This window comes from Crinia signifera, chromosome 7 (genome assembly GCF_055691185.1).
Source record: "Crinia signifera chromosome 7, ASM5569118v1, whole genome shotgun sequence".
Taxonomy (NCBI): Eukaryota; Metazoa; Chordata; class Amphibia; order Anura; family Myobatrachidae; genus Crinia; species Crinia signifera.
In genome coordinates, this window is record NC_139223.1 from 16,571,101 (window position 1) to 16,596,352 (window position 25,252).

The 25,252-nt window shown below is 50.0% G+C and overlaps 1 protein-coding gene across 1 annotated transcript; it reads left to right on the forward strand.

Moving 5' to 3' along the window:
- Positions 1–309: 309 nt before the first annotated feature.
- CORO1A (coronin 1A) lies at positions 310–25,251 on the forward strand. Its single transcript, XM_083152450.1, has 11 exons — positions 310–467; positions 1,399–1,607; positions 7,534–7,656; positions 7,871–8,000; positions 21,792–21,973; positions 22,100–22,219; positions 22,749–22,853; positions 23,012–23,157; positions 23,682–23,739; positions 23,825–24,040; positions 24,433–25,251. The coding sequence occupies exons 2-11, from the start codon at positions 1,410–1,412 to the stop codon at positions 24,532–24,534; spliced, it is 1,380 nt and encodes a 459-aa protein (XP_083008576.1). The 5' UTR covers positions 310–467; positions 1,399–1,409; the 3' UTR covers positions 24,535–25,251.
- The last annotated feature ends 1 nt before the right edge of the window (position 25,252 follows it).

Genomic DNA, 25,252 nt, shown 5'->3' on the forward strand with positions numbered 1-25,252 from the left:
CCCATCACTGGGGACAGTCTGACGCCAATAAGCGCATATTCACCTCTGTCTCTAGCGACAGAATAACGTGGTCCTCTCCCTGCCACAAAGACCTTGCACTTTTATCTTGTTAACCCCTTTACAGTCGAACACCGATGGGCCGCTGCCCCATTAACCCTCTGTTTGCCAGGAATAAGAAAGCCTTCCATTTATAATGGATGCTCTTTCCATCTTGTAACCCTTTACTGGACGGGGCTGTGACGCGCTTCTTTTTGACCGCATCCCGGAGTGAGACCCGCAGTTAAAATTCTCAGTTAACCCCTCCCCTGCCGGAGAGGAAGAAAGGACACCCTGTCTGTTTCCTGCCCTCCCCCTCCCTCTGTCTTGCAGAAATATGTTTCGGAAAAGCAGAACTTTGAGGCAGAAGACAAGAAGTTGTCAGTGACACCCGTCTTCAGCACCAGGAAGACCTCGCTCAGCAGACACAGGTAAGACCAATGGATGGCTGGGGTATAGGAGGGTGGCACTGTGCTGTCACAGTGTCTCTGGGATGTGGGCCACTGTAACTGCTGTGATATAGGTCTGACGTGACCCAGGTCAGATCAAGGGATACATCCTGCGGTCCTTGGGGAATCAGCAGCAGCAGCACAGCTGGGCATAGACTGGGTGAAGGAGGCCACTGGTGAGATAGTGTGTCCTGCAGGGTCCCCAGCGGAGACAGTGATGGGTCACCCGAAACTGAAGGAGAATTCGGCACCTTATTTCGCTTTTGGGTTATTTTGGCTTTGCAGAACCTCCCCACCCCTCCATACAAGATGATATGCAAATATAATCAGAAACTTTTCTTTTGAAGTTAGAAACTATTAGTTTGTCCTCTAACCTATCTACTTGTGAGGTAGAGGTTTCACATAGCATGTGCCCATTGCAATGGAAGAAGTAACAATCTCAGTTCCTGCAGAAATCATTACTATAAGACTACCGTTAGTTTTTATACATTGTTGAAATAATATATGTGAGTTGTTTCTTTGCTTTATACCAGTGTTTTTCAACCACTGTGACATGGCACACTAGTGTGCCCTGAGCTGTTCTCAAGTGTGCCCCCAGATCTGGAGATGCCCAAACCAGTTTACAGCCACCACCAGTTCAACTGTTATTTACTGGTCTCTTCTTTTCATGTAAAAGCCAATGTATTTTATTGTTGTTACCCGTGGGGACCAGTGTGATTGTTTTTTATATGGGGCCAATAGGTTTTTATTTTTTTCCCTGTGGGTCCAATGTGTTTTGCCAGGTGGGGATCTCATGGTGTGCCTTGGCAATTTTAAAATCTTATTTAGAGTGCCGCAAGGTAAAATGGTTGAAAATCACTACTCTGTCCCCCCACTCATGCCCACTGACACCGTCTCCCTACCACCCACCCAGGGGCCCTCATCATGAGCAGGAAGGTGGTCCGCAGCAGTAAATTTCGCCACGTCTTTGGCCAACCGGTGAAGGCCGACCAGTGCTACGATGACATCAGAGTTTCGCAGAACACCTGGGACAGCAACTTCTGTGCCGTGAACCCCAAGTTCCTGGCCATCGTGGTGGAGGCCAGCGGCGGAGGCGCCTTCATGGTCTTGCCCCTCTCTAAGGTGGGTAGCAGGAACGGCCATCTCCCATTGGGTGACTGACTACTCCTGAGTGTGTAACGTACGTCAGGGGACACAGTGGTGTGTCTGTGCCTCTCAGGATGTTGTGGTTTTGTGACAGGATGCGGAGTACGCTGAGACAGGTGACGTTACACAAATATGACAATTACATAGATCACATAGACCAAAGCCACTGACATTGTCTATGAAAGCTACGGTCACACAGATGGGACTAACCGTGAGACCCTGGCAGCCCAAATACAGGCCACACTCACACTCACCGCTAAGGTTCCAATATTACACTAGAATACGCTACATATAGGGATGGACATGGGGATGGGTGATTGGCTTGACACAATTTAGGTCGACATTCATTGGGTCAACTACTGAAGGTCAACAGGAATTAGGTTGACACCTGAAATAGGTTGACCTGACTAAGGTTGACAGGGTTCGAATGTCGACACAAGCATTAGGTGTTGACAATGTCAACAGTCGACATGAGTTTTTCACATTTTTTTTGTCCCGAATGTCGATATAGTTGACTCACAATGCCGTAGCTGGTACAGGCAGACATAAGTACACACTCACACAGCCCAGGTCACACTCACAGTGCCGTAGCTGGTACATGCAGACATTAGTATACACTCACACAGCCCAGGTCACACTCACAATGCCGTAGCTGGTACAGGCAGACAGTAGTACACACTCACACAGCCCAGGTCACATTTGCAGTGCCGTAACTGGTACAGTCAGACATTAGTACACACTCACACAGCCCAGGTCACACTCACAGTGCCATAACTGGTACAGGCAGACATAAGTACACACTCACACAGCCCAGGTCACACTCAGAGTGCCATAGCTGGTACAGGCAGACATTAGTACACACTCATACTGCCCATGTCACACTCAGAGTGCCATAGCTGGTACAGGCAGACATTAGTGTACACTCACACAGCCCAGGTCACACTCCCAGTGCCATAACTGGTACAGTCAGACATTAGTACACACTCACACAGCCCAGGTCACACTCACAGTGCCATAACTGGTACAGGCAGACATAAGTACACACTCACACAGCCCAGGTCACACTCAGAGTGCCATAGCTGGTACAGGCAGACATTAGTACACACTCATACTGCCCATGTCACACTCAGAGTGCCATAGCTGGTACAGGCAGACATTAGTGTACACTCACACAGCCCAGGTCACACTCACGGTGCTGTAGCTGGTACAGGCAGACATTAGTACACACTCACAGAGCGAAGGTCACACTCACAGTGCTGTTGCTGGTACAGGAAAAAATTAATATACACTCACACAGCCCAGGTCACACTCACAGTGCCATAGCTGGTACAGGCAGACATTAGTATACACTCACACAGCCCAGGTCACACTCGCATTGCTGTAGCTGGTACAGGCAGACATTAGTACACACTCACACAGCCAAGGTCACACTCACAGTGCCATAGCTGGTACAGGCAGACATTAGTACACACTCACACAGCCCAGCTTACACTCACAGTGCCATAGCTGGTTCAGGCAGACATTAGTATACACTCACACAGGCCAGGTCACACTTGCAGTGCCGTAGCTTGTACAGGCAGACATTAGTACACACTCACACAGCCCAGGTCACACTCGCAGTGCCATAGCTGGTTCAGGCAGACATTAGTACATACTCACACAGCCCAGGTCACACTCGCAGTGCTGTAGCTGGTACAGGCAGACATTAGTATACACTCACACAGCCCAGGTCACACTCAGAGTGCCATAGCTGGTACAGGCAGACATTAGTACACACTCACACAGCCCATGTCACACTCAGAGTGCCATAGCTGGTACAGGCAGACATTAGTGTACACTCACACAGCCCAGGTCACACTCACGGTGCTGTAGCTGGTACAGGCAGACATTAGTACACACTCACAGAGCAAAGGTCACACTCACAGTGCTGTTGCTGGTACAGGAAAAAATTAATATACACTCACACAGCCCAGGTCACACTCACAGTGCCATAGCTGGTACAGGCAGACATTAGTATACACTCACACAGCCCAGGTCACACTCGCATTGCTGTAGCTGGTACAGGCAGACATTAGTACACACTCACACAGCCAAGGTCACACTCACAGTGCCATAGCTGGTACAGGCAGACATTAGTACACACTCACACAGCCCAGCTTACACTCACAGTGCCATAGCTGGTTCAGGCAGACATTAGTATACACTCACACAGGCCAGGTCACACTTGCAGTGCCGTAGCTTGTACAGGCAGACATTAGTACACACTCACACAGCCCAGGTCACACTCGCAGTGCCATAGCTGGTTCAGGCAGACATTAGTACACACTCACACAGCCCAGGTCACACTCACAGTGCCGTAGCTGGTTCAGGCAGACATTAGTACACACTCACACAGCCCAGGTCACACTCACAGTGCCGTAGCTGGTGCAGGCAGACATTAGTACACACTCCCACAGCCCAGGTCACACTCGCAGTGCCATAGCTGGTACAGGCAGACATTAGTATACACTCACACAGCCCAGGTCACACTCACAGTGCCGTAGCTGGTACAGGCAGACATTAGTACACACTCACACAGCCCAGGTCACACTCGCAGTGCCATAGCTGGTACAGGCAAACATTAGTGTACACTCACACAGCCCAGGTCACACTCACGGTGCTGTAGCTGGTACAGGCAGACATTAGTATACACTCACACAGCCCAGGTCACACTCACAGTGCCGTAGCTGGTACAGGCAGACATTAATACACACTCCCACAGCCCAGGTCACACTCGCAGTGCCATAGCTGGTACAGGCAGACATTAGTACACACTCCCACAGCCCAGGTCACACTCGCAGTGCCATAGCTGGTACAGGCAGACATTAGTACACACTCGCACAGCCCAGGTCACACTCGCAGTGCCATAGCTGGTACAGGCAGACATTAGTACACACTCCCACAGCCCAGGTCACACTCGCAGTGCAATAGCTGGTACAGGCAGACATTAGTACACACTTACACAGCCCAGGTCACACTCACAGTGCCATAGCTGGTACAGGCAGACATTAGTACACACTCACACAGCCCAGGTCACACTCGCAGTGCCATAGCTGGTACAGGCAGACATTAGTATACACTCACACAGCTCAGGTCACACTCACAGTGCCATAGCTGGTTCAGGCAGACATTAGTATACACTCACACAGCCCAGGTCACACTCGCAGTGGCTGAGCAGTGACATCACAATGGTCTCTGTGTATCCCCGTGACACCCTTGCTGTGTGTGAGATAGGGGGGGTGTGACTTCCTCAGGGGGCTAGAACATCTCATGACCAACATATAAAGTGAACTGAGGAGAGAAACTAGGATTAACCCTCACAACTAAGGAGCAGAGTTCCTGTGAGTGGGGAACCCATATGAGGACATTGTTGTGTCATGGTGCAATGCATGCAAGTGTATGGTACTTAGGGTCCCTGCAGGCAGAAAAGTGACCAGAGGGTTCTACGCTGGCGATTTAGTTTGCTACAAGAACACAAAGTCGCTGGATGCCGCCGCACTGCTGCGTATGGTGTATCTATGTGACTGGTGTCCCCTCCCTGACAGGCCAGATGTGCTGGTGGCTCTCAGTATATCAGTGTGCATCTTGCAGCCGGTAATTAGGGAAGTGACACCACAGCTCAATCTTGCCCTTATTTGGTCCTGTAGGTTTTTTTTGGTGTGTGCTGTGACACTTTCACCCTGCACAGCGAGGGGAGGAACAAGGGCGAGCATCACACCTCTGTCACTATCTCTGCAGAGCATCTGCCGCCTCCGCAGCTCATCGCACAAACCCACGTCTAGCGTGCCCAAGAACCTGCTCTGCAGGCGTTGAAGGCTGTATATGGGCTGCGATGCTCTGCAGGCAGCACATTCACACTGCTGGGCATTATTAGAGAATATCAGCTACAATGTGTCTTTTTTATTTGCTTTTTATTTCCTTTAATTGTAAACTTTTAGTGTTCCACAAAGATAACCTCATGTCACCGGGAAAGTATCACAAGGATAGTACAATAACTCCCCCAAATGTAACTCTCTCTGCACGTTACATCTGCCCCACCTGCAGTGCACATGGGTTTGTCCATTAAAGAAGGATTTTGCTTTTGCAAACCAACCTGAATCACCCCCTGTGTGCATGATTCCGATCCCAGCGGATCTGAACAGGTGCTGGGCTGTAACTGCACAGGAATTAGTGTTAGACCCGTAGGACGTTACAGATGAAGCGCAGCGGGACTTGGGGTGCCCTGCGAGTCGCCCCGGGACCTGGTGGGCTGAGAGCAGCTACCTGGTGTGACTAAAGCCAGAGTGTATGAGGACATTTGCAAGTTTGTTTTTGAACAAAGCATCTAGTAAATATGTATATATTATATATACGCTAAAAACATGAATCCGGAAGGAGACCAATAATTGCCCCACTGAGTGCAGTCACCAGCATAGCCATCGCATGCATTCCCATCGCTAGCTCTACCCTGCTGGTTCAACGACAAGGCTCAAATCTCTGTAGATGCTGAGAAGTAGTGAGTAGGTGCTGTAGGGGGCTGGTAAGTGGCGGGTAGGTGCTGTAGGTGCCAGAGAAGTGGCGGGTAGGTGCTGTAGGGGGCTGGTAAGTGGCGGGTAGGTGCCAGAGAAGTGGCGGGTAGGTGCTGTAGGGGGCTGGTAAGCGGCAGGTAGGTGCTGTAGGTGCCAGATAAGTGGCGGGTAGGTGCTGTAGGGGGCTGGTAAGCGGCAGGTAGGTGCTGTAGGTGCCAGAGAAGTGGCGGGTAGGTGCCAGAGAAGTGGCGGGTAGGTGCTGTAGGGGGCTGGTAAGCGGCAGGTAGATGCTGTAGGGGGCTGGTAAGCGGCGGGTAGGTGGCTGATAAGTGGTGGGTAGGTGCTGTAGGTGGCTGATAAGTGGTGGGTAGGTGCTATAGATGGCTGATATGTGGTGGGTAGGCGGTGTATGGGGCTGATATGTGGCGGGTAGGTGCTATAGGTGGCTGAAGAGTGGCAGATAGGTGCTGTAGGGGCTGGTAAGCGGCAGGTAGGTGGCTGATAAGTGGTGGGTAGGTGTTGTAGATGGCTGATATGTGGCGGGTAGGTGCTGTAGGGGGCTGATGAGTGGCGGATAGGTGCTGTAGGGGGCTGTAAGCGGCAGGTAGGTGGCTGATAAGTGGTGGGTAGGTGCTGTAGATGGCTGGTAAGTGGCGGGTAGGTGTAGGGGGCTGATGAGTGGTGGGTAGGTGCCAGATAGGTGCTGCAGGGGGCTGGTAAGCGGCGGGTAGGTGGCTGATAAGTGGTGGGTAGGTGCTGTAGATGGCTGATATGTGGCGGGTAGGTGCTGATGAGTGGTGGATAGGTGCTGTAGGGGGCTGTAAGCGGCAGGTAGGTGGCTGATAAGTGGTGGGTAGGTGCTGTAGATGGCTGGTAAGTGGCGGGTAGGTGTAGGGGGCTGATAAGTGGTGGGTAGGTGCTGTAGGGGGCTGATAAGTGGCGGGTAGGTGCTGTAGGGGGCTGATAAGTGGTGGGTAGGTGCTGTAGGGGGCTGATAAGTGGTGGGTAGGTGCTGTAGGGGGATGATAAGTGACGGGTAGGTGCTGTAGGGGGCTGATAAGTGGTGGGTAGGTGCTGTAGGGGGCTGATAAGTGGTGGGTAGGTGCTGTAGGGGGCTGATAAGTGGTGGGTAGGTGCTGTAGGGGGATGATAAGTGACGGGTAGGTGCTGTAGGGGGCTGATAAGTGACAGGTAGGTGGTTGGTAAGTGGAAAGTAGGTGGTTATTAAGTGGCAGGTAGGTTCTGTTGATGGTGTGTAGGTGCTGTAGGTGGCTGGTAAATGCAGTGTTTTTTGCAATGCTGGTGATTTTTAGATGTCTTCTCCATTAACGTGCCCTTGTTTCTTCTTTTTGCAGACAGGTCGGCTGGATAAATCCCAGCCCGTGGTTTGTGGTCACACGGCTCCGGTACTAGACATTGACTGGTGTCCCCATAATGATAATGTCATCGCCAGCGGCTCAGAAGACTGCAGTGTGATGGTAAGATGGGCCCATCGCATCACTGAACATGTGGCCTGCAGCGGGGGCTGGAACACAATGTACCTGTATGTGCTGTATAGGAGATTAGAACGTAGTGAGCTAGACTAGAGGAGACACCAGGAGGACATGTCTCATATCCATTACAGTGGGCAGAGGGACACTACTGTCATGTCTTGTGGGGGTCTCTAACTCTCATCTCGCCTTCATCCTCCAGGTATGGGAGATCCCAGATGGGGGACTGACCCGATCCATCACAGAGCCTCTGGTCACCTTGGAAGGGCACACGAAGAGGGTGGGCATAGTGCTCTGGCACCCGACTGCCCAGAATATACTGCTGAGTGCAGGTATAACGCGGGGACAATGTGGCGTGACTGCAGAGTGACCTGTATGTTGTTATGCTTATCTGTAGTGGGCCCAATTCATATGTGTACGCAAACCAGGTGGTTGTGCACAGGCGCAAGGCCCGTTCTGCGCATGTGCACGCAGCCCTGTCAGTCGCAACATGATTGACAGGCTGCACCATTGGGGGTGAAAGAAGGGAGGCACCAAGCACGGTCCTTCAGAACTTCCTTGACTGCTTCAACTGATGTAAACAGTGCCTGGAAACATTGCGAATCAATGGTCGGGATGGTGATCTGAGACTCAGACACTCGGATCTCACAAATGCACGCAGGAGGCATGTATCTACTACAGAGGCGCTTCCTGCTGCATTACAATTTTAAAGACACGGAATTGCACCGCTGCTTCCTTTGCAAAAGTGCAATTTATTCCAAACATGTATCAGGCCCAGTGTGATTGGACAATACACAGCTGGATGTGTTGCAGGAAGCATTGTGTGTCACAATTGAGTACGACTAGTGTACATAGAGCCAGATTAGTGCCCCTGGAGTGTCGCTAGTGTACAGAGAGCCAGAGTAATGCCCCGGGAGTGTCACTAGTGTACAGAGAATAAGAGTAGTGCCCCGTGAGCGTTGCCAGTGTACAGAGTGCCAGAGTAGTGTGCTGGGTGTGTTGCTAGTATACAGAGAGCCAGAGTAGTGCCCCGGGAGTGTCGCTAGTGTACAGAGAGTAAGAGTAGTGCCCCGGGAGTGTTGCTAATGTACAGAGAGTAAGAGTAGTGCCCGAGAGTGTCGCTAGTGTACAGAGAGTCAGAGTAGTGCCCCGTAAGCGTTGCCAGTGTACAGAGAGTCAGAGTAGTGCCCCGTAAGCGTTGCCAGTGTTCAGAGAGCCACAGTAGTGTCCCGGGAGTGTCACTAGTGTACAGAGAGTCAGAGTAGTTCCTGAGAGTGTCACTAGTGTCCAGAGAGCCAGAGTAGTGCCCCTGGAGTGTCGCTAGTGTACAGAGAGTAAGAGTAGTGCCCCGGGAGTGTCGCTAGTGTACAGAGAGTAAGAGTAGTACCCGAGAGTGTCGCTAGTGTACAGAGAGTAAGAGTAGTGCCCGAGAGTGTCGCTAGTGTACAGAGAGTAAGAGTAGTGCCCGAGAGTGTCGCTAGTGTACAGAGAGTAAGAGTAGTGCCCGAGAGTGTCGCTAGTGTACAGAGAGTAAGAGTAGTGCCCGAAAGTGTCGCTAGTGTTCAGAGAGTAAGAGTAGTGCCCGAGAGTGTCGCTCGTGTACAGAGAGTTAGAGTAGTGCCCGAGAGTGTCGCTAGTGTACATTGAGTAAGAGTAGTGCCCGAGAGTGTCGCTAGTGTACAGAGAGTCAGAGTAGTGCCCCATGAGTGTTGCCAGTGTACAGAGAGCCACAGTAGTGCCCCGGGAGTGTCACTAGTGTACAGAGAGCCTGAGTACTGCCCAAGAGTGACATTAGTGTCCAGAGAGTCAGAATAGTGTCCCCCGGTAGTGTCGCTAGTGTACAGAAAGCCAGAGTAGTGTGTTGGGAGTGTCGCTAGTGTACAGAAAGCCAGAGTAGTGTGTTGGGAGTGTCGCTAGTGTACATAGAGCCAGAGTAGTGTGTTGGGAGTGTCACTAGTGTACAGAGAGCCAGAGTAGTGTGTTGGGAGTGTCGCTAGTGTACAGAGAGCCAGAGTAGTGTGTTGGGAGTGTCGCTAGTGTACAGAGAGCCAGAGTAGAGCGTTGGGAGTGTCGCTAGTGTATGGAGAACCAGAGTAGTGCCCCAGGAGTGTCGCTAGAGTACAGAGAGCCAGAGTAGTGCCCCGGGAGTGTCGCTAGTGTACAGAGAGTCAGAGTAGTGCCCCCCGGGAGTGTCGCTAGTGTACACAGAGCCAGAGTAGTGTGTTGGGAGTGTCGCTAGTGTAAAGAGAAAAAAGGGGTGGATTGTGCAGGTAGGTGGAGGCAAAGCCAACAACGTGCTGCACAATTATTCTGGCGCTGTTAGAGGAAACGAAATGGTATAAATACTAGATGATATCTAGGCAATGTTCAGCTAGTCCACTGCTGCTGTAGATGGTTTATATGAGTTGGCTAAACTCATAAGAGTACAAATGGGGTGTAAATTCTTTAAACCACTTTGCGCTGCTGGTGGATATGTGCAATTAGATATACCACTGGACAGAATGACACTGGACACACTGTTTAAATAATTATGAAAATGTTATACATAAAATTTAAAAAGTATACAGAAACATACATAAATAACAATGGTAAAATATATAAAGGCAACAAGCAATCATATAGCTTATATGGCCATAAAAAAGGGGGGGGGGGGGGTCACGTTTGCAAACTTAAGTGGGAGCTCCGGAGTATATGATTAATGGTTAGTAGCAGTCATGTAAATGATGATGAGGTAATGAAAACGGAAATGGGATGAGGGATGAGATGAACAAAGGCAAACAGCCAATAACAATGTCAGTTAGCTCAAGGCAGGGTTAATATAGCAGTCAAGTGCCGTAAATGGACACTGGGTGCAGAAATAGATTTGAATACTTCACCCTCCGTAGATGCAGTGGATTGGGGAGCTTCTGGTGGAATACAGGCTCACCCAGTTGTAGATTGATGATAGGACGGGGAGCGAATGGCGGGCTCAACCCAGTTGTAGAGTGCTGATGAAGCGGGGAGCAGAGCTCTACCCGTGATGCTGTTGGTAAAGGTGGGGAATGTGACGTCCACCTAGTAGTCGGCTTGTATGGTACGCCGTACAGCGGGAGAAGGGTCTCGACCGCTGACTTGTATACAGCGGCTGCTGCCAGATGACGGTGGATCAGCTGTAATTGACCGCGGCAGACCAGCCCGTATGGAAGTCGGTTGGAGAGGGAGAATCACGTGGGTTTGCAGACGTGACGTGACCTGTGACATCGACGCGTTTCGTCTCAAGGGGCGGAGACTTTTCCAAGACGGAAAAGTCTCCGCCCCTTGAGACGAAACGCGTCGACGTCACAGGTCACGTCACGTCTGCAAACCCACGTGATTTTCCCTCTCCAACCGACTTCCATACGGGCTGGTCTGCCGCGGTCAATTACAGCTGATCCAACGTCATCTGGCAGCAGCCGCTGTATACAAGTCAGCGGTCGAGACCCTTCTCCCGCTGTACGGCGTACCATACAAGCCGACTACTAGGTGGACGTCACATTCCCCACCTTTACCAACAGCATCACGGGTAGAGCTCTGCTCCCCGCTTCATCAGCACTCTACAACTGGGTTGAGCCCGCCATTCGCTCCCCGTCCTATCATCAATCTACAACTGGGTGAGCCTGTATTCCACCAGAAGCTCCCCAATCCACTGCATCTACGGAGGGTGAAGTATTCAAATCTATTTCTGCACCCAGTGTCCATTTACGGCACTTGACTGCTATATTAACCCTGCCTTGAGCTAACTGACATTGTTATTGGCTGTTTGCCTTTGTTCATCTCATCCCTCATCCCATTTCCGTTTTCATTACCTCATCATCATTTACATGACTGCTACTAACCATTAATCATATACTCCGGAGCTCCCACTTAAGTTTGCAAACGTGACCCCCCCCCCTTTTTTTATGGCCATATAAGCTATATGATTGCTTGTTGCCTTTATATATTTTACCATTGTTATTTATGTATGTTTCTGTATACTTTTTGATTTTATGTATAAAATTTTCATAATTATTTAAACAGTGTGTCCAGTGTCATTCTGTCCAGTGGTATATCTAATTGCACATATCCACCAGCAGCGCAAAGTGGTTTAAAGAATTTACACCCCGCTAGTGTAAAGAGAGCCAGAGTAGTGCCCCGGGAGTGTTGCTAGTGTACGGAGAGTCAGAGTAGTGCCCCGCGAACGTTGCCAGTGTACAGAGAGCCACAGTAGTGCCCCGGGAGTGACACTAGTGTACAGAGTCAGAGTAGTGCCCGAGTGTTGCTAGTGCTATGGATGTAATCACTGTGTCGGTTTGATATTGTGGAGGTTATCCAACACACATTTGTATCTAGTTTAAATTGTGTCATCGGGTGACATACGGCAAATTGGTGCAATATATTGCACAACCAAGTGAGCCAATCTATATACAATTACAAGATTGGTAGAACCCATTGTACAATCACTTTTGTCCTGCATTTTAAAATCATTGATGGCACAGTGAAAATTGGTGCAATCATACTGCACAATCATTGGAGCAATTTTGATTACAGAGGGCTGATTATTGTTAACCACTCTCCTTTTGCAGCGCAGAATCCGGTACTACTATAGATGTAATTATTGTGTTGGTTTGAATGGAGTGGAGGTTATCCAACACACATTTGTATCTAGTTCAAATTGTGTCATCGGGTGACATACGGCAAATTGGTGCAATATATTGCACAACCAAGTGAGCCAATCTATATACAATTACAAGATTGGTAGAACCCATTGTACAATCTTTTTTGTCCTGCATTATAAAATCATTGATGGCACAGTGAAAATTGGTGCAATCATACTGCACAATCATTGGAGCAATTTTGCTTAATATTTACCGCATGCTAAAATTATAGATTGAATACCTGTCCTTAGCGCTTCTACATACTGCAGTCAAACAAGGGAATACAGCCCTCATATCACCATATTTCCCTTCATACGATTCCTAGTCAAGAGAATTATCAGCCTGACTAGATACATCCTCACTATCTGAGTTCTAGAGTGTAAGAACCCCAGTGTTAAATTATTTGAATTACACTAGATAATTCCACTTAAAAAGAACTCATCCATCTACCTTGCATTGCATAGCATATATTTTCAAAAGATCACTGCAATCTATGTTCGTCAGTCTATATGTTTGAATAAAAACAATAAAAGCTAAGTTTTAATAAATAATAATTTATCATATTCTCAAGAGTGCCCCACAAAAAGAGTCCACTTTCCCTCTCCTTCCTTTTGCAACTTATTACGAACTCAGGGGAGCACCACCAGCAGAAACGGACACTCTTTCCCGTTACAGGGTACAAAACGTCCATTACCGCTGGTTCTAGGCGACCCAGGCCGAAACCCACGAGCATGGTGAATGGGTCTCACTTGATCTTTTTCACATGAAGTGGGCATAACCTTGTGCGGCTCCCAAAACACTATTCCTTTATAGTGTCCAGAGAGTCAAGAGTAGTGTCCCCACCGGGAGTGTCACTAGTGTACAGTGAGCCAGAGTAGTGTTCTGGGTGTGTTGCTAGTGTACAGAGAGTCAGAGTAGTGTTCTGGGTGTGTTGCTAGTGTACAGAGAGCCAAAGTAGTGCCCCGGGAGCATCGCTAGTGCCCAGAGAGCCAGAGTACTGCCCCAGGGGTGTCGCTAGTGCACAGAGAGACAGAGTAGTGTGTTGGGAGTATCGCTAGTGCACAGAGAGTCAGAGTAGTGTGCTGGGTGTGTCACTAGTGTATGGAGAGTAAGAGTAGTGCCCCAGAGAGTTGCTAGTGTACAGAGTCAGAGTAGTGTCCCCCGGGGGTATGTCGTTAGTGTACAGAGAGTCAGAGTAGTGCCCCAGGAGTGTCACTAGCGTACAGAGAGTCAGAGTAGTGTGCTGGGTGTGTCGCTAGTGTACAGAGAGTCAGAGTAGTGCCCCAGGAGTGTCACTAGCGTACAGAGAGTCAGAGTAGTGTGCTGGGTGTGTCGCTAGTGTACAGAGAGTCAGAGTAGTGTGCTGGGTGTGTCGCTAGTGTACAGAGTCAGAGTAGTGTGCTGGGTGTGTCGCTAGTGTACAGAGAGTCAGAGTAGTGTGCTGGGTGTGTCGCTAGTGTACAGAGAGTAAGAGTAGTGCCCGAGAGTGTCGCTAGTGTACAGAGTCAGAGTAGTGTGCTGGGTGTGTCGCTAGTGTACGGAGAGTAAGAGTAGTGCCCGAGAGTGTCGCTAGTGTACAGAGTCAGAGTAGTGTGCTGGGTGTGTCGCTAGTGTACGGAGAGTAAGAGTAGTGCCCGAGAGTGTCGCTAGTGTACAGAGTCAGAGTAGTGTGCTGGGTGTGTCGCTAGTGTACGGAGAGTAAGAGTAGTGCCCGAGAGTGTCGCTAGTGTACAGAGAGTAAGAGTAGTGCCCGAGAGTGTCGCTAGTGTACAGAGAGTAAGAGTAGTGCCCGAGAGTGTCGCTAGTGTACAGAGTCAGAGTAGTGTTCTGGGTGTGTCGCTAGTGTACGGAGAGTAAGAGTAGTGCCCCAGGAGTGTCACTAGTGTACAGAGTCAGAGTAGTGTCCCCAGTGGGGGTGTCACTAGTGCCCAGAGAGTCAGAGTAGTGGCCCCCTGGGGGGGGGGGGTGTCACTAGTGTCCAGAGAGTCAGTGTAGTGTTCCCTGGGAGTGTCGCTAGTGCCCAGAGAGCCAGAGATTATCATTAGTGCACAGGGAGAACTCTCTCTGCACTGGTTACATCTGCCCCACCTGTGGTGCACATGGCTTTGTCCATTTTGAGAACAAATTTGCCCGCGATCAGGTCTGAATAAGGCCCATTGTGCAGGGAACATGACTTTCCTGTAGTATTATGTACAAGGATAATCACTACTGTGCACCAAGTGAGTTGTGTGTAAACAGTATTACTATTGTACAGGGAGCATGAGCTGTGTGCAAGGAGTACTACTAGTGCATAGTGCACAGTGAGCGTCATACAGATGGTGTACAGCGAGTATTACTAGCACATAGTGAGTATGAATTGTACGCATTGAGCATCATACAGATGGTGTACAGCGAGTATTACTAGCACATAGTGAGTATGAATTGTACGCATTGAGCATCATACAGATGGTGTACAGCGAGTATTACTAGCACACAGTGAGTATGAATTGTACGCATTGAGCATCATACAGATGGTGTACAGTGAGTATTACTAGCACATAGTGAGTATGAATTGTACGCATTGAGTATCATACAGATGGTGTACAGTGAGTATTACTAGCACATAGTGAATATGAATTGTACGCATTGAGCATCATACAGATGGTGTACAGCGAGTATTACTAGCACATAGTGAGTATGAATTGTATGCATTGAGCATCATACAGATGGTGTACAGCGAGTATTACTAGCACATAGTGAGTATGAATTGTACGCATTGAGCATCATACAGATGGTGTACAGCGAGTATTACTAGCACATAGTAAGTATGAATTGTACGCATTGAGCATCATACAGATGGTGTACAGTGAGTATAACTATCACACAGTGAGTATGAATTGTACGCATCGAACATCATACAGATGGTGTACAGTGAGTATTACTATCACACAGTGAGTATGAATTGTACGCATCGAGCATCATACAGATGGTGTACAGTGAGTATTACTAGCACATAGTGAGTATGAATTGTACGCATCGAGCATCATACAGATGGTGTACAGCGAGTATTACTAGCACATAGTGTGGCCGGAGAGCCCGGCACACGGGGTTAATGGTGGCTACAGCACTGAAGGGGTTAACTCTCCATGCTTTGCCGTTATTCAGAACAAGGGCACTTGACATGTTTTAAACTGTATGAGCAGCACTGAGCTGGGACAGGACCCTTCTGCAGTGCTGATGTAAGTTGTAGCCTGCTGTGGGCACCAGGCACAGATTATATGTACTTATGAAATATATGTTTGGCACTGAGCTAGGACTGCATCATATATTGTGTATATTGTATTGAATATTGAAGAATGCATTCTGGACTTACAATGCACTTTGTACATTTCTGGAGGAAGGAATTTAGCAAATCTTGGTGATGAGGAAATGAAATGCTAATCTGCCCCTCTTGTCAGAAGGTCTGTGAGTGTCCAAAACACAGCAGGGAGTAGGCTCTGTGTCTGAAGCCCTGTGTAAAAGGTGATAAGGAAACAAATTTATGTACTGTCTGTGATGGGTCGCTGAACCCAGGCCATCCTGTGTGCCAGGTGTTGGTAATGCAGACATTTGTGTTTCTTTATGTAAACATGTCCAGGAGATAAATATCTCCGCTGTTCCTGGAGGTTATATATCCTAAGGAAATTGGACTCATCCTTTGTAGTATGTAATCTTGGTTCGTTATGCACTGGAAGTAACATGTCAGATTGAGATGCAAATTGTAAATGTATGGGGGAGGATCTGACAATGCCAGTGTGTTTTCTGTCTTTATAAGCAGGGCCTGTGAGCCCAAGTTGTGGTACCTCTGCCTGTATCTGAATGCTGTAACATCTGTATGCTGTATACCTCTGAAAGGAGAAGGGATCTTTTCAGGTCTATTGGCAATAAACCATCTTTTGCCCAAGAAGTCTGCTTCATCTGCGACCAACAGAATTAATTGCAATAATTCCGTTCTCCGGCTGTTCTGGGCATAGCATCCAGCGTCTCCGAGTCTCCGCTCTGCCAGCTACCAAAGCAGAGGCCTGGTCCGTGACCAGTGGGGGACTAGTCGACACCAGCAGTGTGTCGACGCAGGTAGTACTCAGGGCCAGCGGTTGGGCCTGAGGAGGTATCCGTGGTTCCAGACGCCACGTAGGAGGAGTCTGGTGGTGGCAGCGATAACCCCGCCCACTGCGTAGTGGGTGGAGTCAGTAACAGGCGGTTGCTGACGGTAACAGGGAATCCCCTATTGGCCAGGTCCCGTGAGACCAGGAACCGCTATCTGTGGATCCGAAGGGCGTAGCCCGAGCTAAGGGCAGGCGTCCGGTCACAGAAATTGGTGGCAAGCGAGTGGGATAACCCAGGCGGCTCTTCAGTCACCCGATTGGAGAAGCCGCGTTACTCAGGGAAGAGTAACGGCAGCCAGGAGAACGCGCAAGATGGCGGACTTCAATGGAATGTCGAAGGATGACCTCAAGATCGTGTGTCGGGAGAAGGGTGTGGAGATCCCTTCCAAAGCAACTGTAAACGAAATGTGGGCGGCGCTCAAGCGCTTGGAGGAGTCGAGTCGGGAGGAGGTGCAGCACGCTGATGGTGACCGTGTCCAGGAGGACAGCCACACAGAGGACCTTCATCTGGACCCGGTGAGACTCACAAGCCACGCCCCCTCTAGCAGCAGCCATGTTTCCCAACACTCCCTAGCAGGGCCAGGATCCGTGTATCCCAGGGTGGGCGGTACGGATAGCCTAGCGGATCGGCTAGCGGAATTAGGGGAGAGGGCAACGGAACAAGAACGCATGCTCATCATTCGGATGTGGCATGCGGAGCGGGCACCACAGGCCGTGGTACCCCGAGGACCGTTGTCAGCTGCTACCCCCCGAGCGGGACGGATTCAGTTTGCTAAGTTTGCCGACAGCGATGGGGACATTGATGGACATTTGCAAGTTTTTGAGAGGACTTGTAAACTCCATGATTTGCCCAAACAGGAGTGGGTAAGACACCTTGTGCCCACCCTGCATGGAGAGGCCTTGGAGGCCTATCGAGGAGTGGCCAATGAGGACTGTGGGGACTATGATGTTGTCGCCAAGGCCCTCCTCCAACGGTTTTTTGTAACTCCTGAGTCCTACAGGAAAAAGTTTCGGGACTTGCCAAAGAATCCTGGCAGCACCCATGAGCAGTTTGCCACCCAGCTGCGGCAGTACTTGGTGAAGTGGGTGCAGGAATCAAAGGCCACAACCTGGGACACCCTGATTGATGTGATCTGCAGGGAGCAGTTCTACCGCAGGTGTGCCCAGGAAGTGAAGGAGTGGGTGCTAGATCGGGAGCCACCCAGTGTAAAGATGGCTGCCCAGCTAGCGGACAAGTATGTGGCAATTCGGTCACAGGGGCTGAAACGCCCAAGTAGCAGCCCACTACAAAGGACTGTACCACCAGGGGGACACCCCTCTTCAGCTCATCGCCCCCCAAAGCAAGCATCTTCCAACCCGGGTGCTCTTGGCCAGCAATCGCCCCGCAGCGTCCCTGCGAGTAATCAGGGATCATCGGAGCCCCACCTGGTCAAGAAGTGCTACAGCTGTGGGAAAATCGGACATCTGAGGATGAACTGTCCCACACTGCCGGCACCCCAGATTCGCGCTACCAATCCGAATGCTGGAGCCCGGCTTGCTTGCTTGACCCGTGAAGATGAGTCCACAGAGACTGTACCCCCTCCAGTCAGTCCGATGGAGTGTGGTGAGAAGCAGGCAGACTCTGCTGATAGAGTCACCTGCATGGCCATGCGGCCTCTACAGAATATGTGGCGGCACCTACAGGCGGTCCAAGTGGGGCCCCTGCAGGGGGAAGGCCTGAGAGACTCTGGGGCCTCAATCACTGTGGTGAGCCCCAGACTGATTGATCCTGCTGCAGTATTGCAGGGTCGCACTGCCAAAGTTACAATGGCAGATGGAGCGGAGCGAGAGGTACCCATGGCCAGAGTCTACCTGGATTGGGGGGCTGGACCAGAGTTGCGAGATGTTGCCGTCATGGATGGCCTCCCAACAGATGTAGTCCTGGGGAATGATCTTGGGGGTGGAATCGTTACTACATTTGCTAACGCCATCGCCTGGAGTCAAGCTGCCAGACTACAGTCCTTACCATCGACACCAGCACAGCCCAGCTCAGAGGAAAAGACCACAGCGGCCAGACAACTGCCAGCACAGCCAACCACAGCATCAACCAGCCCAGAGGAAAAGACTACAGCGGCTAGATCAGCGCATCTCCCCAGCATGCCTTTTGCCTCTGGTGTGCCTACGTCCCCTAGCAACGCAGAGGATGTGTGTGCCAGGTTGTTGTATCCTGTGAGGGTGCCCAGCGATGCTCCTGTTCCTAGTGGTTTGCCAGCTCCAGCGGTGAGTATGAGTGACCACACTGACCTTTACATGACTGACCCAAACCAGAATGAACCTAGACATCCCAACCTAGATGCCCCTGTAGAGTGTCCCCCTTTAGGAGAAAGTGAGGGGCACTGGCAGGGGGTTCAGGAGGCTCCGCTCCCTGACCCATCCCTGACAGGCATACGGTGCCAAGCTCGCAGCGGCCTTGATGGGGTGGGGGTGGGGAGTGTGCCCGGGCAGGAAGGGTTCAGGCCCAGGGTAGTCAGGAAGGTAGAAGGGGGTACACCAGAGAGGGTGGGTTCCCCAAGACGTAGGTCCTTTGAGGAGGACAGGAGGGCAGGTCTGACAGTTGTTGCAGACGGGTGCCCGGGAGAAGTGACAGGGGTGCAGTGCCTGGAGGATAGTGTGGGAGGAGACAGGGGTAGGCCCAGACCAGGGAAGGTAGAGGCGACCATAGGCTGTCCCCGGCCCACAACCCCCAGACAGGTACTGACCTTAGAAACTGTAAGGCCCTACAGACCAGTTGTCCCTGACTCTAGTTTGGTAGTGACGTCCCTTACAGTAGTGACTAGGAAGGGTCTTGCCAAGACAGTGGACTGTACACCTGCTTGTGAGTTGGCATTCCAGTCGCTGAAGGAGGCTCTGGTACCAGCTCCAGTGCTGATGACGCATATTTATTACCAGGACATTGTGGTACGGACTATTGCGTCACTGCACGGACTGGGAGCAGTACTGAGCCAAAAGGAGCCATATGGGCAGGAGCACTATGTAGCTTGTGTGAGCAGAATACTGCTATGGTGGGAGGTGGGGTATGCCACAATTTGGACACACTGGGTGGCAATTGTGTATGCAGCAGACCAGCTTTGGCACAGATGGTGCCACTGGCACCCCACTGGGGTGAAGGAACACCCACCTGATGAAGGTTTGCCCCCTTCATTGGGGGAAACAGACAGACTGTTGTTGTGGGGCCTTGGACTTGGACACTGTGGTGACTGTGTGGACTTTCAGCACCAACCGGATATGGCCCACTGCAGTCTGGAGGAACTGTCTAGGCTGGGGACCAACACCCCCAGGCACTCCCAGTAACCCCCAAATGGGCTGCGGGACCAGGAGCCAAGTCGTTGGGACATGGCCCTCTGGTTTCCCGCTTGAAGGGGGGGGAAGAAGTGTGGCCGGAGAGCCCGGCACACGGGGTTAATGGTGGCTACAGCACTGAAGGGGTTAACTCTCCATGCTTTGCCGTTATTCAGAACAAGGGCACTTGACATGTTTTAAACTGTATGAGCAGCACTGAGCTGGGACAGGACCCTTCTGCAGTGCTGATGTAAGTTGTAGCCTGCTGTGGGCACCAGGCACAGATTATATGTACTTATGAAATATATGTTTGGCACTGAGCTAGGACTGCATCATATATTGTGTATATTGTATTGAATATTGAAGAATGCATTCTGGACTTACAATGCACTTTGTACATTTCTGGAGGAAGGAATTTAGCAAATCTTGGTGATGAGGAAATGAAATGCTAATCTGCCCCTCTTGTCAGAAGGTCTGTGAGTGTCCAAAACACAGCAGGGAGTAGGCTCTGTGTCTGAAGCCCTGTGTAAAAGGTGATAAGGAAACAAATTTATGTACTGTCTGTGATGGGTCGCTGAACCCAGGCCATCCTGTGTGCCAGGTGTTGGTAATGCAGACATTTGTGTTTCTTTATGTAAACATGTCCAGGAGATAAATATCTCCGCTGTTCCTGGAGGTTATATATCCTAAGGAAATTGGACTCATCCTTTGTAGTATGTAATCTTGGTTCGTTATGCACTGGAAGTAACATGTCAGATTGAGATGCAAATTGTAAATGTATGGGGGAGGATCTGACAATGCCAGTGTGTTTTCTGTCTTTATAAGCAGGGCCTGTGAGCCCAAGTTGTGGTACCTCTGCCTGTATCTGAATGCTGTAACATCTGTATGCTGTATACCTCTGAAAGGAGAAGGGATCTTTTCAGGTCTATTGGCAATAAACCATCTTTTGCCCAAGAAGTCTGCTTCATCTGCGACCAACAGAATTAATTGCAATAATTCCGTTCTCCGGCTGTTCTGGGCATAGCATCCAGCGTCTCCGAGTCTCCGCTCTGCCAGCTACCAAAGCAGAGGCCTGGTCCGTGACCAGTGGGGGACTAGTCGACACCAGCAGTGTGTCGACGCAGGTAGTACTCAGGGCCAGCGGTTGGGCCTGAGGAGGTATCCGTGGTTCCAGACGCCACGTAGGAGGAGTCTGGTGGTGGCAGCGATAACCCCGCCCACTGCGTAGTGGGTGGAGTCAGTAACAGGCGGTTGCTGACGGTAACAGGGAATCCCCTATTGGCCAGGTCCCGTGAGACCAGGAACCGCTATCTGTGGATCCGAAGGGCGTAGCCCGAGCTAAGGGCAGGCGTCCGGTCACAATAGTGAGTATGAATTGTACGCATCGAGCATCATACAGATGGTGTACAGTGAGTATTACTAGCACATAGTGAGTATGAATTGTACGCATCGAGCATCATACAGATGGTGTACAGTGAGTATTACTATCACACAGTGAGTATGAATTGTACGCATCGAGCATCATACAGATGGTGTACAGTGAGTATTACTAGCACATAGTGAGTATGAATTGTACGCATTGAGCATCATACAGATGGTGTACAGTGAGTATTACTATTACATAGTGAGTATGAATTGTACGCATCGAGCATCATACAGATGGTGTACAGTGAGTATTACTAGCACATAGTGAGTATGAATTGTACGCATTGAGCATCATACAGATGGTGTACAGCGAGTATTACTAGCACATAGTGAGTATGAATTGTACGCATTGAGCATCATACAGATGGTGTACAGTGAGTATTACTAGCACATAGTGAGTATGAATTGTACGCATTGAGCATCATACAGATGGTGTACAGTGAGTATTACTATCACACAGTGAGTATGAATTGTACGCATCGAGCATCATACAGATGGTGTACAGTGAGTATGAATTGTACGCATTGAGCATTACTTGTGTGCTGGAAGTATGACTGATTACTATACAGTGTTAGGAAGTATTAATGCTCTCTCCCCTGTCCAGGCTGTGACAACGTCATCCTGATCTGGGATGTGGGCTGCGGGCAGTCAGTCATCTCTATAGATGAAATGCACACCGATATGATATACAGCGTAGCGTGGAACCGCGATGGGAGTTTGATCGGCACATCCTGCAAGGACAAGAAGATTCGGATCATAGAACCCAGAGCGGGGACTATTGTAGCGGTGAGTGCGCAGAGTATGGCACACAGCTGACAGTCTATATGACAATGTACTGTACAAGGCATCAGAACACCCAGGTGATCACATCACAGTTATATACACGTTACTGTATCTCTTCATCCCCTGCAGGAGGTGGATAAACCTCATGAGGGCAGCAGACCGGTCCGAGTCATCTTTGTGTCCAACGAGCAGATTCTGACCACAGGATTTAGTCGGATGAGCGAGCGACAAGTGGCCTTGTGGGACGTGGTGAGTGAATTCGTACGACTGAAGGGATAAGGAATATCCGGCCTGGCTGACGTCACATGCCCTACCGTAGAACGCTCAGCCACGCCTGCGTTTTTTTCGGACACTCCCAGCATTTTCTCAGCGCCTCCAGCTGTTTATTTAGCACTCCCACTAAACGGACGGTTTCCACCCCCACACACCTTCGTCCTGTCAATCAGCTTGCGAACGGCGCGGATATAGAAGAAGTTGCAGGACTTCATTGCAGGATGGCATTGTGCAGTGTATACATAGTCGCCCGCTGTGCGAGTTCACAGCAGTACAATCCGGTCTGAATTAGGCCCAATGTTCTACCCTATCCACACCATTACGTCGGCTTGGCAAACATGGAGTTGTCAAGGAGCAAAAGAAAAATCAGTAGATCCCAGAACAGTCATAGGAACTGCAGACTATCTCACCTCCAAACCACAAAAGGGCCTCACTTTAGCGAGTACTGGTGTCAGAGCGTTTGCCAGGTCACATGACTCATTCCCGTTTTCTCATGTACCGACAGAAATCACTGGATCAGCCGCTCACACTGCAGGAACTGGACACCAGCAGCGGTGTCCTCATTCCGTTCTTCGACCCAGACACAAACATAGTGTACCTGTGTGGAAAGGTAACTGTCTCCTGCCCACGCTGTTCCTCATCAACAGGGAACCTGAGGGTCACAGTACGGGGCTGATTACATTACGGGGCTTGGGAGCAGTAGGGTGAGGGCATGTAGACTATGTATGCAATTCCGTAAACGATGATGGGGTTTCTGTCCTCTGACAGGGGGACAGCAGCATCCGGTACTTTGAAGTGACAGACGAGGCTCCATACATACACTATTTGTCTATGTACAGCAGCAAAGAGTCTCAGCGAGGGATGGGGTACATGCCCAAACGGGGCCTGGAGGTCAACAAGTGTGAGATTGCCAGGTTAGTATGCCAGATCATCCCTACAGCCAGAACACCGGGCCGAGAAGAGTCATCACAATCTGTATTGTCCCTGGCTGCACCCCTCAGTATGGACACTGTCTATTTCTGGGTCCTACAGATCTCATCCCAGGTGTGTGAGCATCCAATAACCTTTCCAGGTCTCTACGGCTGACACGGGTTCCTCTGAAATCTGCCTTTATATTCATCAGTGTGTCCTGTATGGGGATTGGCTCATTCATTTGCTGTCTTAGTTAATATCTTTGTATAGATCCAGATCATTACCCGGTCAGGGTCATTGAGAGCCTCACTTTCACCATCCTTCCTTGTATAGAGCACCATCATGATCCAGACTCCCTGGTAAGGTTAGGTCCCTGTAGAGAATAATATTACCATACAGAGCAGTGTTATATCTCTGCTCCATGTAGCAAGCCTTATCATCACTGCGCTCTGCCGGGAGAGAAAAGAACCGCTGTCTTGTAACGAAGGATATTCCTTCCCTGCTCTAATAACAAACTTAATTTCAGATTTTACAAGCTGCATGAGAGGAAGTGTGAACCCATAGCGATGACTGTCCCGAGGAAGGTAAGACGTCACACGGGTAGGAGAGGACTATGCTGCCATCTGGCAGATATCTGGGAATGATCAGTGACTCCTCTTGTTCCTGCAGTCGGACCTGTTTCAGGAAGATCTATATCCGGACACGGTGGGTCCCGACCCGTCTCTCACCGCAGAGGAATGGTTATCAGGGAAGAATGCGGAGCCTCTGCTCATCTCACTGCGAGACGGATACGCTCCGAGCAAGACCAGGGAACTCAAAGTCACCAAAAACATCCTCAACACCCGGTTACCCAAACGCAGCCAGTCATCTAATGGAGGGAATGCGGTAAGGGGGATTACAGGCATACATTATAGAAGGTACCAAACAGCCATCCCATAAAGACACAATAGAGATCAGGGACCATCACAAAAGCCTAATATATATTAGTAAAGGTAAAATAATAGAATAAGGCATCAGTCAGAAACTAGTATACTCTGCTGGAGCTACCGTCCACCATATCCTGTTCCCAGAGGTCCAACTCCACCAGAAGGCCACTGTAAGGGGAGTAGCCCATAGCAACCAGATTCTTCTTCTTATTTATTTAGTAATAGATAAAATCTGATCATCTACAATAGAACTCCAATCTCAGTGAATTTACCCCTAAGGGTTACATTTTCCGGTACGAGGGGCATTTCTGACCCGCCTGCAGGATAACATCGGTCCTCTTACTCCCACAGGACTGCAGCCTGGAAAAGCTCATGGAAGAACTAAAACAGCTGAAGGCGACGGTGTCAGAACAGGAGAAGCGGATCGCACAGCTGGAGGAGAAGAGCAGCTGAACAGGAGCAGATAGGGGTCATATCCCCCCCATCACCACATTGTCTGGAGAACGGTGATGCCACTTAATTGCACAGTAGCTTTCCAACAGCTATTCTGTTATTAACATGGTCATCGCCGAGTCTCCATGTGTGACATAATAAAATCTCTGCCCAGCTCCCTATTCCTGGGTAACGGGCAGACCACATTACAGTGCAGGGAATACTCTGCCGCCCTTATGTCCCATCTGAAGTCAGACAAATATGGGGATTTCCTGACCCCATCACCCCAGCTCTGAAACGTTGTGGTCTCTTAAGCCCCATACACACTAGACGATATTGTGCACAATCCAGCCTAGTGTGTACACTCAATATTGTTAATGATGCGTGCTCCTGCGCAACGTTAACAAAACCCTCCCTCGTCCTGCATGGTCGGGGGAAGGGAGGTACTAGTTAATGGCATGGCCGTTACTCCCCCCCCCCCCTGCTAGATCCCCGGCCGGCAACCCCCCACTGCCAATATTGGCGGGGAGTCGGTGAGTGTGTAGAGGGCTTTATTCATCTCAGTCATCCATCCAACCTCCGAGCATGGAGGAAAGGTGTAAATATGACACGGTTTAGGAAATTCTCCTTTGCTACCCCCTAAGAACCCTTTTCCTCCCCAAACTCTGTCCTTGTAATTGTACGATGGAAAGAAAATGTATTACCGGTGTTCAAAATAAACAATGACTTTTATCTATAT

Coding starts and splice junctions, on each gene's coding strand:
- CORO1A (XM_083152450.1), top strand. CDS start 1,410: ATGAGCAGGAAGGTGGTCCGCAGCAGTAAATTTCGCCACGTCTTTGGC. Junction 7,657..7,870: donor CAGAAGACTGCAGTGTGATG/GTAAGATGGGCC, acceptor TTCATCCTCCAG/GTATGGGAGATCCCAGATGG. Junction 23,158..23,681: donor AACAAGTGTGAGATTGCCAG/GTTAGTATGCCA, acceptor ACTTAATTTCAG/ATTTTACAAGCTGCATGAGA.